Source organism: Diospyros lotus, chromosome 1 (assembly GCF_014633365.1).
Source record: "Diospyros lotus cultivar Yz01 chromosome 1, ASM1463336v1, whole genome shotgun sequence".
Lineage (NCBI taxonomy): Eukaryota > Viridiplantae > Streptophyta > Magnoliopsida > Ericales > Ebenaceae > Diospyros > Diospyros lotus.
This window is the reverse complement of record NC_068338.1, coordinates 49,260,300-49,274,384: the sequence shown is the minus strand read 5'-3', so window position 1 is coordinate 49,274,384 and position 14,085 is coordinate 49,260,300. Positions and strand designations below refer to the sequence as shown.

Sequence of the window (14,085 nt, the reverse complement as noted above, 5' to 3'; positions counted from 1 at the left end):
CTGTTGGTATGCCATATTCACCAAATTCATCTTGAAAACAGAGTATTCTAATCCTTATGTACAACACCAAAATCAGTTGTAAGTAGAGAAGGATACCCGGTACCGTGTCCCATCATCCTAAGTAGGATGTCCCAAAGGGAAACATTCTATCCAGATCCAAAACCCAGGAGTTGCTGGTCTGTGCTGGTGCAAAGATCTCCCATAAACGAAGGATCTCGTCTGATCCAGCAGATGCCACCGTTGGTCCATCCGGGCTCTGCAACAGATCAGTTTAACGGGAGCTAGGATTCAAGCACTTGAACGTTCAGTTAAATTCAAGCTACATCTGGTTATGGACGACTAGTATATACTTGCGAAATGTAGAGGACTCTGGATGAATGCCTCGCTACGCCTCCTATTTTTGACATGGAAGGATACTTCCAGGAGCACAGTTGGTTCCGTTGCTCACCTTCACAGAAGCCATGGCTGCTCAGTATTTGATTGTGACGCCTGTTCCATTCCAAGCCGCAAACCTGCCCTTGAAACACCAAATTACTAAATGCAGTGAAAAACCAATTTCGTGTTCGTGCAGTTCAGCATCTAGACTATTACTAACTTCTACCAAAAATGTGATCGGCTAATGACACAAGAAATTAAGGAACAGTTCACTGGATTTGCTATCTACTGTCTGGAAGAAAAAGCTGCCCGAGAACTGAGTACCAAATGGAATGAGCCATTAAGTAGTTTAGAACCAATGGGAGAAAAATTGGTTTCTCGAACTGAAAGTCAATAAGAGACTCCACTGGAGCCTGTGGCGCAAAGAGCGCATATGCCATAAAGGGCATTCTTCATTCCTATTTATTTAGCTTTAATAATATCTTAAAAAGAGGAGCTCTTTCAAACTTGCCTGTGCTTTGGTGTCGATGCTGTTAGCACATCGTCCTGTTTTGAAATTCCATCTTTTGATACATTCATCTGTTGTACCCCATCATAGAGATCATGATCTCTACTAGTTGAAAGAAATGTTAAAATAGAGATCATGAAACTCAAAGGAGTTGACAAACAACCTCTTGATTTTAGAGTCTTAGGTCATTATTAATTTAAGAACTCTTTAAAAAGTAATAAAAAAATTTCTTTTATTTTTTAATTTTTTATAATTATTTTTCTTTCTTTCTTTTTAATTATTAATTAAAAATAAACAAATTTCAATCAGCAGCCTCCTTTTTGGATATCAATCAGGGCTGATTTTGAAAACTTTTTGGACCCCTATTTTTTGGGGGCCCTAGACATAGGCTATAGTGACCTTCCCCTTGAACTGACTCTACTTAATTTTACGACTACAAATATTCTGATCTAATATTATATGTAGAATGAAACTTGGATTCTTTAGATTCCAAATTTAATAAATGATTTCTATATGAATATAATAATAGGTTAGGAGAATCAACATTCTAGGGTTTGATCTATCCTTAGAAACGTTCAATTGTCAAGAAAAGTGAAGAAAAAGAAGAATTATCTCACACTGACCAAAGAAAAGTGGTCGGTGGCAATGGTTGCACGGACAATGGCAAGAGTAGAAGCAATTGGATTGCAGGGGAAAAAGGAAAAAAGAGAGCAACAGTTCAATCAAAAGTGCAAGCCAAAAGAGAGCAACAGTTCGGTCGCCAAAGAAGAGGTGGGGAGAGAGAGAAAGACATAAGCATTTTAAATATATATAGAGTGAGAAGTTTTTTAAATACAAGGGTATTTTAGTCATTAATGAGTATTTAATTGGGGGTTAATTAATTTTAGGGAAAAAATTGTAACACAACATCAAACCTCAAAGTGTATTTTCTCAAATGTCAAGAATAATTCTTGCAATTACTTTAAACCTCAAGAGTACTATATGTAATTTTTCTTAAAATAAAATGGAAAATTTTAGCAAAAATGATAATGATAATAATAAATTAGTAAATTGGAAACCCTTTCCTGCAAGAACATCAAAGTTTAAGAGTGAATCTGATGAGTTATTTCCAAGGAGTCCTCCAATTGACAAAAAAAATCCGAAGTTATATCCAGCAACAAGCATCATGAAAGAATCTGCACTTTTGACTGTTCATATTGATCTGAGGGAAACTAGCATTTACAGGCAGCCTATGACTAAGAGTGCTACTATAAGGATTTTTGTGCCTTTTCACAGTTTGTAAAGATGGATAATTATGTCCGAGCATTAGAATTCTAGACATATATGCTACAAAATCTTACAAAGGCATCGGGCATTTGATATGCAGGAACCAAAAACCAAATGGCATATTTGCCAAATTTATCTAGGAAACAGACTATTCTCATCCTTATGCACAAAACTAACATCAGTTGCAAATAGAAAAGATACCCAGTATTCCATTTCCTTTCATCTTAATGGGAATGCCCTCAAGGACAACATGCCATCCAGATGTGAAATCCTAGAGTTGCTGTTCTGTGGAGGTCCAAAAATCTCCCATAACCGAAGGGTCTCGTCTGCTCCAGCTGATACTACTGTCAGTCCATCTGGGCTCTGCAAAAGACCAGTTTAATAGGAGCAAGGATTCAAGCATTAGAAATTTCAGTTAAGTTCAAACTCGATCTTGTTTTGAAGGACTAGTTTTACCTGTGAAAGTTGGAGGACTCTAGATGAATGCCTCATTACCCCTTCTGTTTTAGACATGGAAGGATACTTCCACAAGCACAGTTGGTTCCCGTGCTCACCTTCACTGAAGCCATGGCCGCTCAGTATTTCCTTGTGATGCCTGTTCCATTCCAAGCCGCAAACCTGTCCTTCAAACACCAAATTACTATATGCAGTGAAAAACTAAATTTGTAATGTGCACGTTCAGAATCTTGACTATATATATGCAGCGTAATGACTGGAACAAAAAGCTCCAGAGAACCAAGTACCAATGAAGTGATTAGACCAATAAGAGAAGAACTGGTTGCCAAACTGAGTCAATAAGACATCACCGGAGTTACTGTGTGGCAAGACCACCTTTGCTATCAGGGGCATTTTTTATTCATACGTTATTTAGTTTTATGAGTATCTTTGAGGAAGGGAGAGGGCTCTTTTAAACTTGCCTGTGCTTTGGTGTCAATGCTGTTAATGCATTGTCCTGTCATCACATTCCATATCTTGATACATTTATCTGCTGTACCGCCTCCAGAAGCTAGTACATCAGAAGCAGAGTAATATGGGCACCAAGCAAGGGCCTTAACTGCACCATGATGATCCTTCAGCCTCTGCAAGAAATGGGACGAACTTATCTTGGAAGCTTCCCAGACGTATACAAGATTGTCATTTCCACCACTTGCCAATTTGCTGCTATCAATTGACCATTTCAAACCACATACTTCATCAGTATGTGTTCTTGTACGAGAAATGGAATTGGTCCTCACTCGTACTGTCAAAAAGAGCAAGCATGTAATTAAAAACCATCTTGGTCGTTAGATTTGGAGTGTTAATACAGAGAGCAAAAAGGCTTAGAAAACATGTTTCCATTACCATCATGATTAATAATAGATTTATCTTGGCTGCCAGATGTTAGAATGTGGCCATTCCACGCGAGGGTGCCTACTCTTTTTTCATGACCACCTAAGCTTCTGATCTGAATATAAAGGGAGTCAAATTCCCCAAGGAAGTCTTAACAAATTATTTTATTGGAGCAGGTTAAAATAGAAGGACAAAACAGAGGGCTGTACAAGTTTGTGAGCCTCGGCATCCCAGAGCTGAATTTCTGAGCACATGAATCCAACTGCTACTGTTTTAGCATCTTCAGACCAGGCTACGCTACGAGGATGATCAAGTTCGTGATCTACTTGCAGCAACTTTTGCGTTTTTCTGTTTCCAGCATTCCACAGGTATATCTCTGATCCTAAAGCAACCGCAAGAGTGTTGGTTTTCCCCCAGTCCATGATATTCATATAGTAATCATCCATTAAATTTGGCGCATCGAGGACACTAGCTTCACTCTGCATAAATATTAGATCAGAACATTTTTAATAGTAGAATCAAGAGGTTGTTCATCGTTGATTAAATAGTTTGGAATTGATTACATATGGTCAAACGAAAAATAAAAAAGAAGAAGAAAGTCAGCGGTTAGTGTTCAGGATACGCAAGGCTCAGACTTACACAAGTGTGAGGACAAGGTTCTCAACACTCAGACCACTTCAGCTAAACATTAATGGAAATGCCAAAAATAGGAACCGCTAAAACTACTGCAATCACAATCAACCCGGAGCTAGTTACTACTACCTGCTACCCAAATCAATACGTTGTCAAAATCAAATGAGCAAGAAGTCTTGTCTGATCATAGAAAGCTCACAACTTTAGGATTTAAGAGTTTAAAACACTTCCAAGAAGAAAATCCACCTAAAATCATTCTCTCTAAACAAGAGAATTTCTATGATCGAAGCAAGCTCATGACTACCGGCAATATGAAAGTAACTATTAAGAAGAAAAAGCACAGTGACCATGTACCTTCGGGAATCGCCGGTATTGCTTATTTGAACAATGTAAAGCCTCCTCCTCACTATGCCTCATTTCATCAATATGACGAAGAGACTTTCTACTTGATTTTGGGCTACCCCTGAAAACCAGCATCCTGAATGGCCTTCCTTCAGAATCTAAATTTATATTCTCCTCCAGCTTCTGCCGGTACTTTTCCTGCCACCCAAAATATAAAACACCCATTTAAAGATTTCAGAAAATTCTTCCAAACCTCTAAGATCAATACGTAAACTCCAAAATACGAATAAAATAATGTAACATAGTCTTCATGCCACAATTAGAAACACTTGCAGCCCAAAAAAACCTTAGAACCAGAACATTACTTCAGAAAAGCCCCAATTCCATTTGCATATTCTTCTTTCCACAACCACGAAGTTCAAAAACTTGGACAAATCCAATAAGACCCATGTGCAATAATTCAAGAAATCGAGAGAGAGAGAGAGAGAACATTTCTTCAAAGGAAAATAAGAAACCAATTTCATTTGCATATCCTTAATGCTTACGACAGATTTTAACAAGTTGGTACAATCCAAGAAACCATATGCCAGAGTCCAAGAGATCACGTGCACGCACGCACGCACACACACGCACGCACACACACACACACACACACACACACACACATATATATATATATATATATAGAGAGAGAGAGAGAGAGAGAGAGAGCTAACATTGAATTTAGGGCTGGGGGCAACTTCCGCCCTGGTTGTGAGCAAAGAATGAGCATGATCAAGATCCATCAGGCTCCTACTGGGTATAAACCGATCGCCCTTTTATCCACAAAAATCGACGCATCCATTATTAACATGTACAGGTCAAACTACAAAAAGAGAAACATAAAACGGGAAAAAAAAAAAAAAAGACGAATAAAGATTGTCTGTTTTTCCTAGATCGAAGAAACAAAAGTCCATGCATGCTACCGGGAAATCGTACTGAACGGGACTGCTACGGAGGCGAGTCGGAGAGAACAAATCGCTCTGTGGTCTCTTCCACTCGGCGTCTGGATCCATCGATGATGCTGATTCGCCAAGCCCAGCAGTCTACACTTTTCTTGAATTTCTGCGTATTAACAGTTTCCCGCCAAAACTGTCCGTTTCGTTTTAATAGTGACGGTTGATTGATTTCCTATCCTCTAGCCAACCCCAACCGTCGCGAGGCTTCCAGACGTTTTATAGGAAAATCAGGAAAAGGAAGATGTTTTTTGAGTTTTTCAAATAATAATATTACTAAATTAGATTAGAGGCTTTAAAATTAAAATTAGTTAGTTTCTATTTAATTTTTTACACTAGCACTAGCATTGGGTGTTTGCAAAGGATTAACTTAAGTTAATTTAGCTGGTTTTATTCTTCTAATCAAATCATCAAATTTTAAATCAATTTACAGGAGAAATCACTATTCTTTATAATTTATAATTTTGTACAATTTATACCTGAAAAGTTAAGAAGAGTAGTAGTAAAAGAATATTCAAACACATTGTGTTAAAGAAATAATAAAGGTCTTAAGAATATTGTTCTTATATTTTTAAATTTAAAATAGTGAATAATTAGAATTTTAGAATAAATGATAGATTTTAATGCAATTATTTAGTTACTCTTAAAGTCAGCCGTCAGCAGCACAGAACAGCACATCACATCAAACACCATAAAATGAAAACCTCTGAACAGTATAATCTGAACTCATCAATTAAGGATGAAAATCAAGTTCCAACTGAACATAACTGACTGGAATAAAAGAAAATGAGAAGAAAACAATTAAAAGGAACAATAATAAAGACACAGAGATAGAGGAAGTACTGGGTTTCTTCTGCATCAGATCGAGAGACTTAAGGAAATAGGGTTTTTCATCCAAAAAAAAAAACTATATTCACAACTTAAAACTAATAAACTTTTCGATAAAAGCAAAACCACCTTACTACTATATATTATTATCAATTACCGTTATTATCAAGACTCGCCGCATTTAATCACGAAAATGCATAAAAAGCAACCCCAGCATACGTTAAAAGACCTTCCCCTCCACATCTATAAATTAATTTTAACACCAGTACATGCTAGACTCAACAGGCTGTCTACTACAAGAGTCTATTTATGGCAATCTAATCTAACAAGATGGGCTCAGTAAACACAAAGTTGGCACTTTATAGGAAATGAGAGCAAGCAAACACAAAAACAGTACATAAAATGTTCAGCAATCCTGGAGCCCAAAAAAAGAAAAGGCGTGCTCAGCAACACTAGAAAAAGGTTGATGCAAAGGGAAGTATGAAGGAACATAGTACAAAACTGGTTCTCTCTAAACACTGAACAAACAGCCGCAGATTAATACTGCCACTAACTGTAAGAACCACCAAGATGTAACAAAACCAACAACCAAGCAGGTGGAGCTTCTTCACGTTAGCCAAACCCATGTTCCACTACTCCCACGCAGATTTACTTTCTCTTGCAATGTCATCCTTAATCCATCTTTGTATCCGTTTGACAACGAAGAAGTACTGTTAAAAAGAGAAAACAATTTATCCGAAATTGTATAAATATCACATTAAAGGATGAGAGGATTTTAAAGTATGGAGGACTATTAATGAGAAATTATATAATAATCCGCATTAAATAACAACGGCATGCACAGTAACGCAAGTTTTGAAGCATACTTGAAATGCCAAAATGAAAGGAATCAATATCTTTCCCCTTTCATTTGGGTTTGGCCCCTCGATCAACTTTTTATCAATCAAAATGCCCTTACTCCCATTTGAAACAACACTTGTTATTGTTTCGACTAGATTCGGAATCCAGGCAATCCCATTTGGAATAATCTGCGAGGCAAAGGTCAATCAACCATCTCCATATCAGATTACATCAATAAAATAAAAAGCAATTGGATGACACAACAGAGGATACCAACCTTTTCATCATTCTCATTCCTATTACATCTCCCGGTGTTCTCAACCAAAACAACGGGAATAGAAGAAGCCTGGGACCAGCAATTAAGACAAAATTAGATCCCTAAAAGAATGTCAGACAACCGTGCAGAAAGACCAAGGTATGAAGCCCAAAAATATTGTTAAGAAACAAATTATCATGAGAAAACAACCCGACCAAAGAAGATATGAGAGCCCATGTCAGAATAAATCAAGACAAGCACTATTACATGGAACCAAGTCCCATAATAAGTATTGACTATTTATAATTCCATAAATTCCAGTTCCAAGTTCCAACATAACTTTTTAGAGGCAAAGCTCAGAGGAAATTGATAACATGTGAGCACATGAACAAAGAGTGCTTATAAGAAATCTAACAGAAAACTAAAATTGGTGTTACATCCATGTCAATCATTTCCCAATACATGCCAAGATGTCTTGATGCTTAATATTTACTCGGAACCAGACGTTTGGAGTGTACACATGCTTGTCTTGGACATGCACAGTTTGTTGCTTAATAAGAACACATTAGAAACTTCACTACCCTGGAATGGGTGAGAGGAAAGCCATTGGGCACATGGGTACAAAAATATAGTAGGCATATGCAGCTGAATCTGAGATCCTTTTACAGGTAGGAACATACTGAAAATGTATGGCCAGATATCCATGTGAGTTAACTTTTGAATCTGGGTTCTGTCAGAATGTGGGTATCATTCCTACCAAATTCTCAGTAAGCCTTAGGCCTATATGAGCAGTTGTTGGGCCAAAAACTTGGACACTAGCTAGGCACGCATGCAATCTAACCTCGAGAGTCTATACAATCACCATTCTATGAGGTTGCATGCTTCTTATAAAAACACAATCCACCACGAGTTCAGGAACTTGTATAACTAGGATTAAATACAAAATTCACTCAGTTGAAGCATATTGAATCAATAGATGATACAACTATAAATATAAAAACTATACTTATATTTAGAGAATATTCTACACACACTTAACCTTCATGTTTGGAGATGGAGACATTGATGGACTGTAGCAGAATACAAGTCCCCCTTTTCATCAACATAAAAAACAGAAGCAACAACTACATAATATCATATATGAGTGTGTCCCTGATCTTTGTTGACAGTTTTTTTGCCAAGCCACACCCTTGCACTTCCTTCCCCTTCATTTGAATAGCAATATATGATCACTAGGGAACATCATGAGCTCCCCTCGGTTTTTTTCCCTAGCGGTGTTGTTACTATAATTTATTCTCGAATGCAACATTTACACTTCTTTTATTGCAATACCATCCTGCCCCAATTCGCAACCCACCTCACCTAACTACAGATTAATCACCCTCCAAGTGAATTAATAGAGAAAGAAATACCTGGACATCTTGCTTCTTTATCCGAGCCCCAAGACGAACAACTTTTAGAAGAGCTTCTGATCTTCTAGAAAAGAAACCCTCATAACTCAAACCATCTGGAGGGGAGAGCTGAGCATGTGTCAGGACAACCACTCCTCTGCGCCATATTTCTTTACCAAAACTATCACTTATAGCTCTGACAACTTGCCTATCCAAGTTATCCACTCTATATGCATCCAGCCGGTCAACATAAAGCAAAACATCAATGGTCCTATTCAAAAGGAACCTATTCATAAAGACCCATCAGAATGAGATCAAAGTCATTTGAGCATAGAATCTTTCAGAAATTTAAATTTCAAATTGAAAATATCACATATGTAAATGGGTTGTAGATAAATCTTGTATTTATAATATAATTACAATTTTTTAGCTTATACAAACCTTTTTATCAAGTCAAGAACCTGATCATTGACATATCCTCCTTCAACAAGTCCTGGAGTGTCAATTATGTTCAATGTAAATCCTGCTCGTGACCGTGAAACCATGACAGGTCTTGGTCCTTCTGACTGCAAAGTCATACAAGAAATGTATCCAGTACCAAATGACCAGCTATGGGTCCGTAATAAAAGTTAAAAACATATACCTGGAAAGCACTGACGGCCACTACTTTCTCCCCTATGATAGAGTTCACAGTTGAAGATTTTCCAACACCTCCTTTCCCCATCACGAGAATTGTCAAGGTGTTTACATCCTATAATAAAACATTCAGCTATCAATAATAGCATTATCCCTTTGACTGTTGAGGAGAATTTACAAATGTGGTAAGACATCAGCATCTGGTATTGATTTAATACTTCCCATGTTTGTTTTTAATTTCTCTTCTCAAAAATTTCAAACAGAAATTATGAGAAATTCATGAATTAGTTAGTTTAGTCCCATTCAGCGTCATTTATGAATGTGAACTAGCCTGCTGTATGGAAATTTATTTCAAAAATACTTCAAATTGAATGCCCTGAACCCCATTCACATTTTCTATTACAGGGGAATTCGTGAATATGGTCCTGCCAATTGCACTCTGTATTGTTTTCACATTTCCTGTTTCCGACAGAAGACTACACATCTCTACAACTTGAAAACAACTCCAAATGGGCACTCCCTTCTCAATAGTCCGCAAACAACACTCAAAGTGGTTGCTCCTGTTCTCGGCGACAACAACAATAAGGGCTTCAAGTAATGAAATTTAATGCAATCAATAGAACAACAATGGACCTCCTGTTTGAGTTTCCCAAGCAATTCAAGCAATTTGTTCAGGGTAGCCGGCGGGAACGTCTGAATTCCGGTCCATTCTCGGGTTATTTGAGCCGCCATCGACTGTAAGAAGAAAACCCCAAGCAAAAAAATTGAAACAAACGCACAGAAACATAAAATGCCACAAAAACTAAAACAAATCACCATAGTTAGGGTTTCCTTCGTTCAACTCTTCAATATCTGATAATTAAAGCACGGATACCTCCAAGTAGGACAAAAATAAGTGAAAATTGAGATAAACCCCAGAGAAAGGTCCTAAAAGAACGAGTGTTGGGTTGTGCGTGGCATGCAATGCGTAAATGGAAGAGATGAGATAGAGTTAGGGACCCTACCTAGCTCGCAATCCAGAGAGAAAGGAGGCAATTGGAATTAGGTCACGAAGAAACGAAACGGTGATGCTGGAGTACAGTTCAGCCACGCTCAGGCTTCGGCAACAGAAAGACCAGCTGGCCTTATCGCCCTGGATTTTATGTCCCCCTCCCTCTCTTTCTCTGTCCCCCCTTTTTTGTTTTGTGGTGTTTGTTTAGGGTTTGCCTTTCCCCTAAATTACACTCCGGCACCCGCTTCTTTATCCATTCTGACAAAATGGATCATCCAGCTTCTGATGACCCGACCCGACCCGACCCGATGTTTCAGGGGAGTTTAGTTCTAACTTCTCGTAAGATTGGACTTCGGGAGCGAATTTGATACTCTCTCTATATATATTTTTAATTTTATATAGTTGTCATATATATAAATAATAATACGTGAATAAATTGTTTTATATTTTGTAATAAATTATTCATTATAACTTAATCTTTATTATCACAGTTATTAAATTTTAATTTGTTATCAATTTTTGTTAACAAAAAAAACTGACTTGATATACATTAATATATAATAAAAAAATTATTTGATGTTCAAATTTATTTATTATATCTTATTTTTAATATCCAAGCAATTTTATTAATTGATTATAAATGTATTATATTTTATATATTTAATTAATAAATAAAATTATTTAAATATAAAAAATAAGACACAATAAATATAAATTATTCAAAAATAAAAAATATCATCCTTTTTATGAATTTTAATTATTTGATTTGGACAAATTTTAAATTAGCCTAATAAATTCATTTTTTAAAAATTAATCACAACATCTCATTTATTATTAGGTTATGTAAATTGACCATTTATACTTATATTTTAGATTTTTTATCAAGACATCTCTTAAAATTTAGGTTCTTATGTTAGAGATGTTGAATGGTTCTTCTGTTATCCTTAATTGCTGTTGAATAATTCCTGATTATTAGGAAATATTTGAATTATTGTTGAGAGAATCCGTGTTTCTAGAGGATATTTTTTCTGTTTTCCTTTGTTATCCATTGTAGGCTATAAAGCCAACATCTTTCTCTTAATAAAGTAGTGTAGTACGACTTCTCTCTACATTAAGTTTTATTTGCAGTTCTCTTGAAAATTAACATCTGGTATCAGAGCTCCATTGGGGGCCTGACAATTGAAGAAGCAGCAGCTTTCACTTGAAGCAGCAAAGATCCATGGCATCAGAAAATGGAAGTGGCTTTGTGCAACCGGCAATTCCTCGCTTCGATGGTCACTATGACCACTGGAGTATGCTAATGGAGAATTTTCTTCGTTCAAAAGAGTACTGGGGGCTAATTGAGAATGGGATAAAAGAGCCAAAAAAGGACGAAGTGCTGACGGAGGTGCAACTCAAGAATCTTGAAGCCGAGAAGCTGAAGGACTTGAAAGCTAAGAACTACCTGTTTCAGGCTATTGACCGTGCAATTCTTGAGACAATTCTCAAGAAAGATACAGCAAAAGACATATGGGACTCTCTCAAGAAGAAATACCAAGGCACAGCCAGAGTTAAGCGTGCTCAATTGCAAGCTCTTCGCAAGGAGTTTGAAATCCTTCACATGAAAATTGGAGAGACAGTGAATGAGTTCTTTGCAAGAACATTGGCCATTGCAAATCGGATGAGGATTCATGGAGAAACTCTGGAAGATGTGACTGTGATTGAGAAGATTCTTCGATCAATGACACCAAAGTTTGATTATGTTGTGTGTTCTATTGAGGAATCAAAGGATATTGACAATCTTTCAATAGATGAATTACAGAGCTCACTCCTAGTTCATGAACAACGAATGCTCAGTCATGTGGAGGAAGAGCATGTTCTAAAAGTGACTACTGCTGGTGAATCATCTCTAGGGAGAGGCAGAGGTCATGGAGGTTTTCGAGGTAGATGAAGGGGTCGAGGCCGAGGCTTATTTGACAAGTCAAAATTGGAGTGTTATAATTGTCACAAGTTGGGGCATTACCAGTGGGAATGTCCTGAAAAAGAGAAAGATACAAAGGCAAATCTTGCTGAAACCGAAGAGGAGCTGCTCTTGATGGCTTACGTGGATGGCAAAGAAGCTTATGAAAACCATGCAGCGAAAGATTATGCAAAAGAAGTATGGTATCTTGACTCCGGATGTAGTAACCACATGAGTGGTAATCGAACATTGTTCTCCGAGCTTGATGAAACATTTCGAGAAACTGTGAAGCTGGCCAATAATTCGAGCATTAATGTTATGGGGAAAGGAGATGTGAAAATCATGATGAACAAAGTCGTGCAAATCATTAGTGGAGTGTTCTATGTCCCCGAGCTCAAAAGCAATTTGATAAGCTTGGGTCAGTTGCAAGAAAATGGCTTTGCTATTATAATACAGAAGCATAGTTGTCAAATATATGATCCAAGGAATGAACTGGTAGCAATGGTCAAGATGGCTGGTAATCGCATGTTTACTTTGGAAACTCAAACTGCAAGTAAAGATCAAGGTTGTTTTCAGTCAACTGTGCAAGATTCTACATGGCTTTGGCACCATAGATACGGACATCTCAACTTTAATGGATTGAAAACTCTGGAGGAAAAACAGATGGTGAGAGGGCTTCCAAAAATCCAATCTCCTTCGCGTATGTGTGAAGAATGTATCTTAAGCAAGCAGCAAAGAGAATCATTTCCAAAGAGTAGCACCTGGAGAGCTGATCAGCCATTACAACTCATTCATTCAGACATTTGTGGACCTATAAATCCTACCTCAAATAGTGGGAAAAGGTATTTTATTACTTTTACGGATGATTTTAGTAGAAAAACTTGGGTATATTTTTTGTTTGAAAAATCTGAAGCCATTATGATGTTCAAGAAATTTCAAGTTTTTGTTGAAAAAGAAACAGGAAAGTTTATCAAAGCACTGCGCACTGACCGTGGGGGTGAATTCATGTCAAAAGAGTTCACAACCTGGTGTGAAATGAAGGGAATTAGGAGGCAGTTAACAGCTGCATACTCACCCCATCAGAATGGTGTATCAGAAAGAAAAAATAGAACCATAATGAACATGGTTCGAAGCATGATGTCTAAGAAGAAAGTTCCCAAAGAATTTTGGCCTGAAGCTGTCAATTGGAGTGTGCATGTGCTTAATAGAAGTCCCACTTTTGCTGTAAAAAATATGACTCCACAGGAAGCATGGTCTGGAAATAAACCTGTAGTGAACTACTTCAAAATATTTGGAAGTATAGCCTATGCACGAGTTCCAGATGAAAGAAGGAAGAAACTTGATGACAAGGGGGTCAAGTGTGTGCTTCTTGGAGTAAGTGAAGAATCAAAGGCCTATAGACTCTATAATCCTTTGACAAAGAAAATTATCATTTCTCGAGATGTTGTCTTTGATGAGGAAAGCTGTTGGGATTGGAGTGGTAATAAAATCAATGAAAGTGCTGTAGACCTTGCAGAAAATAGTGATGAACAGTCACACCAGGAGATGCAACAAGCTGATGACAGTACAAGCACTGACTCAAGTGACATCAATGAAGTACCAGAAACATTTGTTGAGCCTCTGCCACGTCAAGGAAGAAGACCAGCATGAATGGAGGATTATACAAGTGGAGGAGAGCTGTCTGATGAGGACCCTCAAGTCTATCTTGCACTCTTTGCAGACAGTGATCCAATTTTCTTTAACGAAGCAGTCAAGA

The 14,085-nt window shown here is 37.3% G+C and overlaps 2 protein-coding genes across 4 annotated transcripts; both read right to left on the bottom strand.

Annotated features, from left to right (window-relative positions):
* Positions 1 to 2,063: 2,063 nt before the first annotated feature.
* LOC127813283 (cell division cycle 20.2, cofactor of APC complex-like) lies at positions 2,064 to 5,536 on the bottom strand. Of its 3 annotated transcripts, none has more exons than XM_052354182.1 (8): positions 5,419 to 5,536; positions 5,170 to 5,268; positions 4,466 to 4,651; positions 3,688 to 3,957; positions 3,491 to 3,593; positions 3,067 to 3,389; positions 2,606 to 2,767; positions 2,064 to 2,512 (listed from the first exon to the last, which is right to left on the bottom strand). In XM_052354182.1, the coding sequence occupies exons 1-8, from the start codon at positions 5,506 to 5,508 to the stop codon at positions 2,369 to 2,371; spliced, it is 1,377 nt and encodes a 458-aa protein (XP_052210142.1). In that variant the 5' UTR covers positions 5,509 to 5,536; the 3' UTR covers positions 2,064 to 2,368. The 3 variants fall into 3 exon arrangements, with proteins under 3 accessions (XP_052210142.1, XP_052210157.1, XP_052210149.1); XM_052354189.1 differs by having other exon boundaries at positions 2,366 to 2,505; XM_052354197.1 differs by lacking the exons at positions 5,170 to 5,268; positions 5,419 to 5,536 and adding an exon at positions 4,819 to 4,936.
* A 958-nt stretch (positions 5,537 to 6,494) lies between these two features.
* Positions 6,495 to 10,607, bottom strand: LOC127793585 (translocase of chloroplast 34). Its single transcript, XM_052324366.1, has 8 exons — positions 10,404 to 10,607; positions 10,033 to 10,134; positions 9,407 to 9,514; positions 9,205 to 9,329; positions 8,785 to 9,049; positions 7,394 to 7,462; positions 7,143 to 7,304; positions 6,495 to 6,986 (listed from the first exon to the last, which is right to left on the bottom strand). Exons 2-8 carry the CDS (start codon positions 10,129 to 10,131, stop codon positions 6,909 to 6,911), a joined length of 906 nt encoding a protein of 301 aa, XP_052180326.1. The 5' UTR covers positions 10,132 to 10,134; positions 10,404 to 10,607; the 3' UTR covers positions 6,495 to 6,908.
* Positions 10,608 to 14,085: the final 3,478 nt, after the last annotated feature.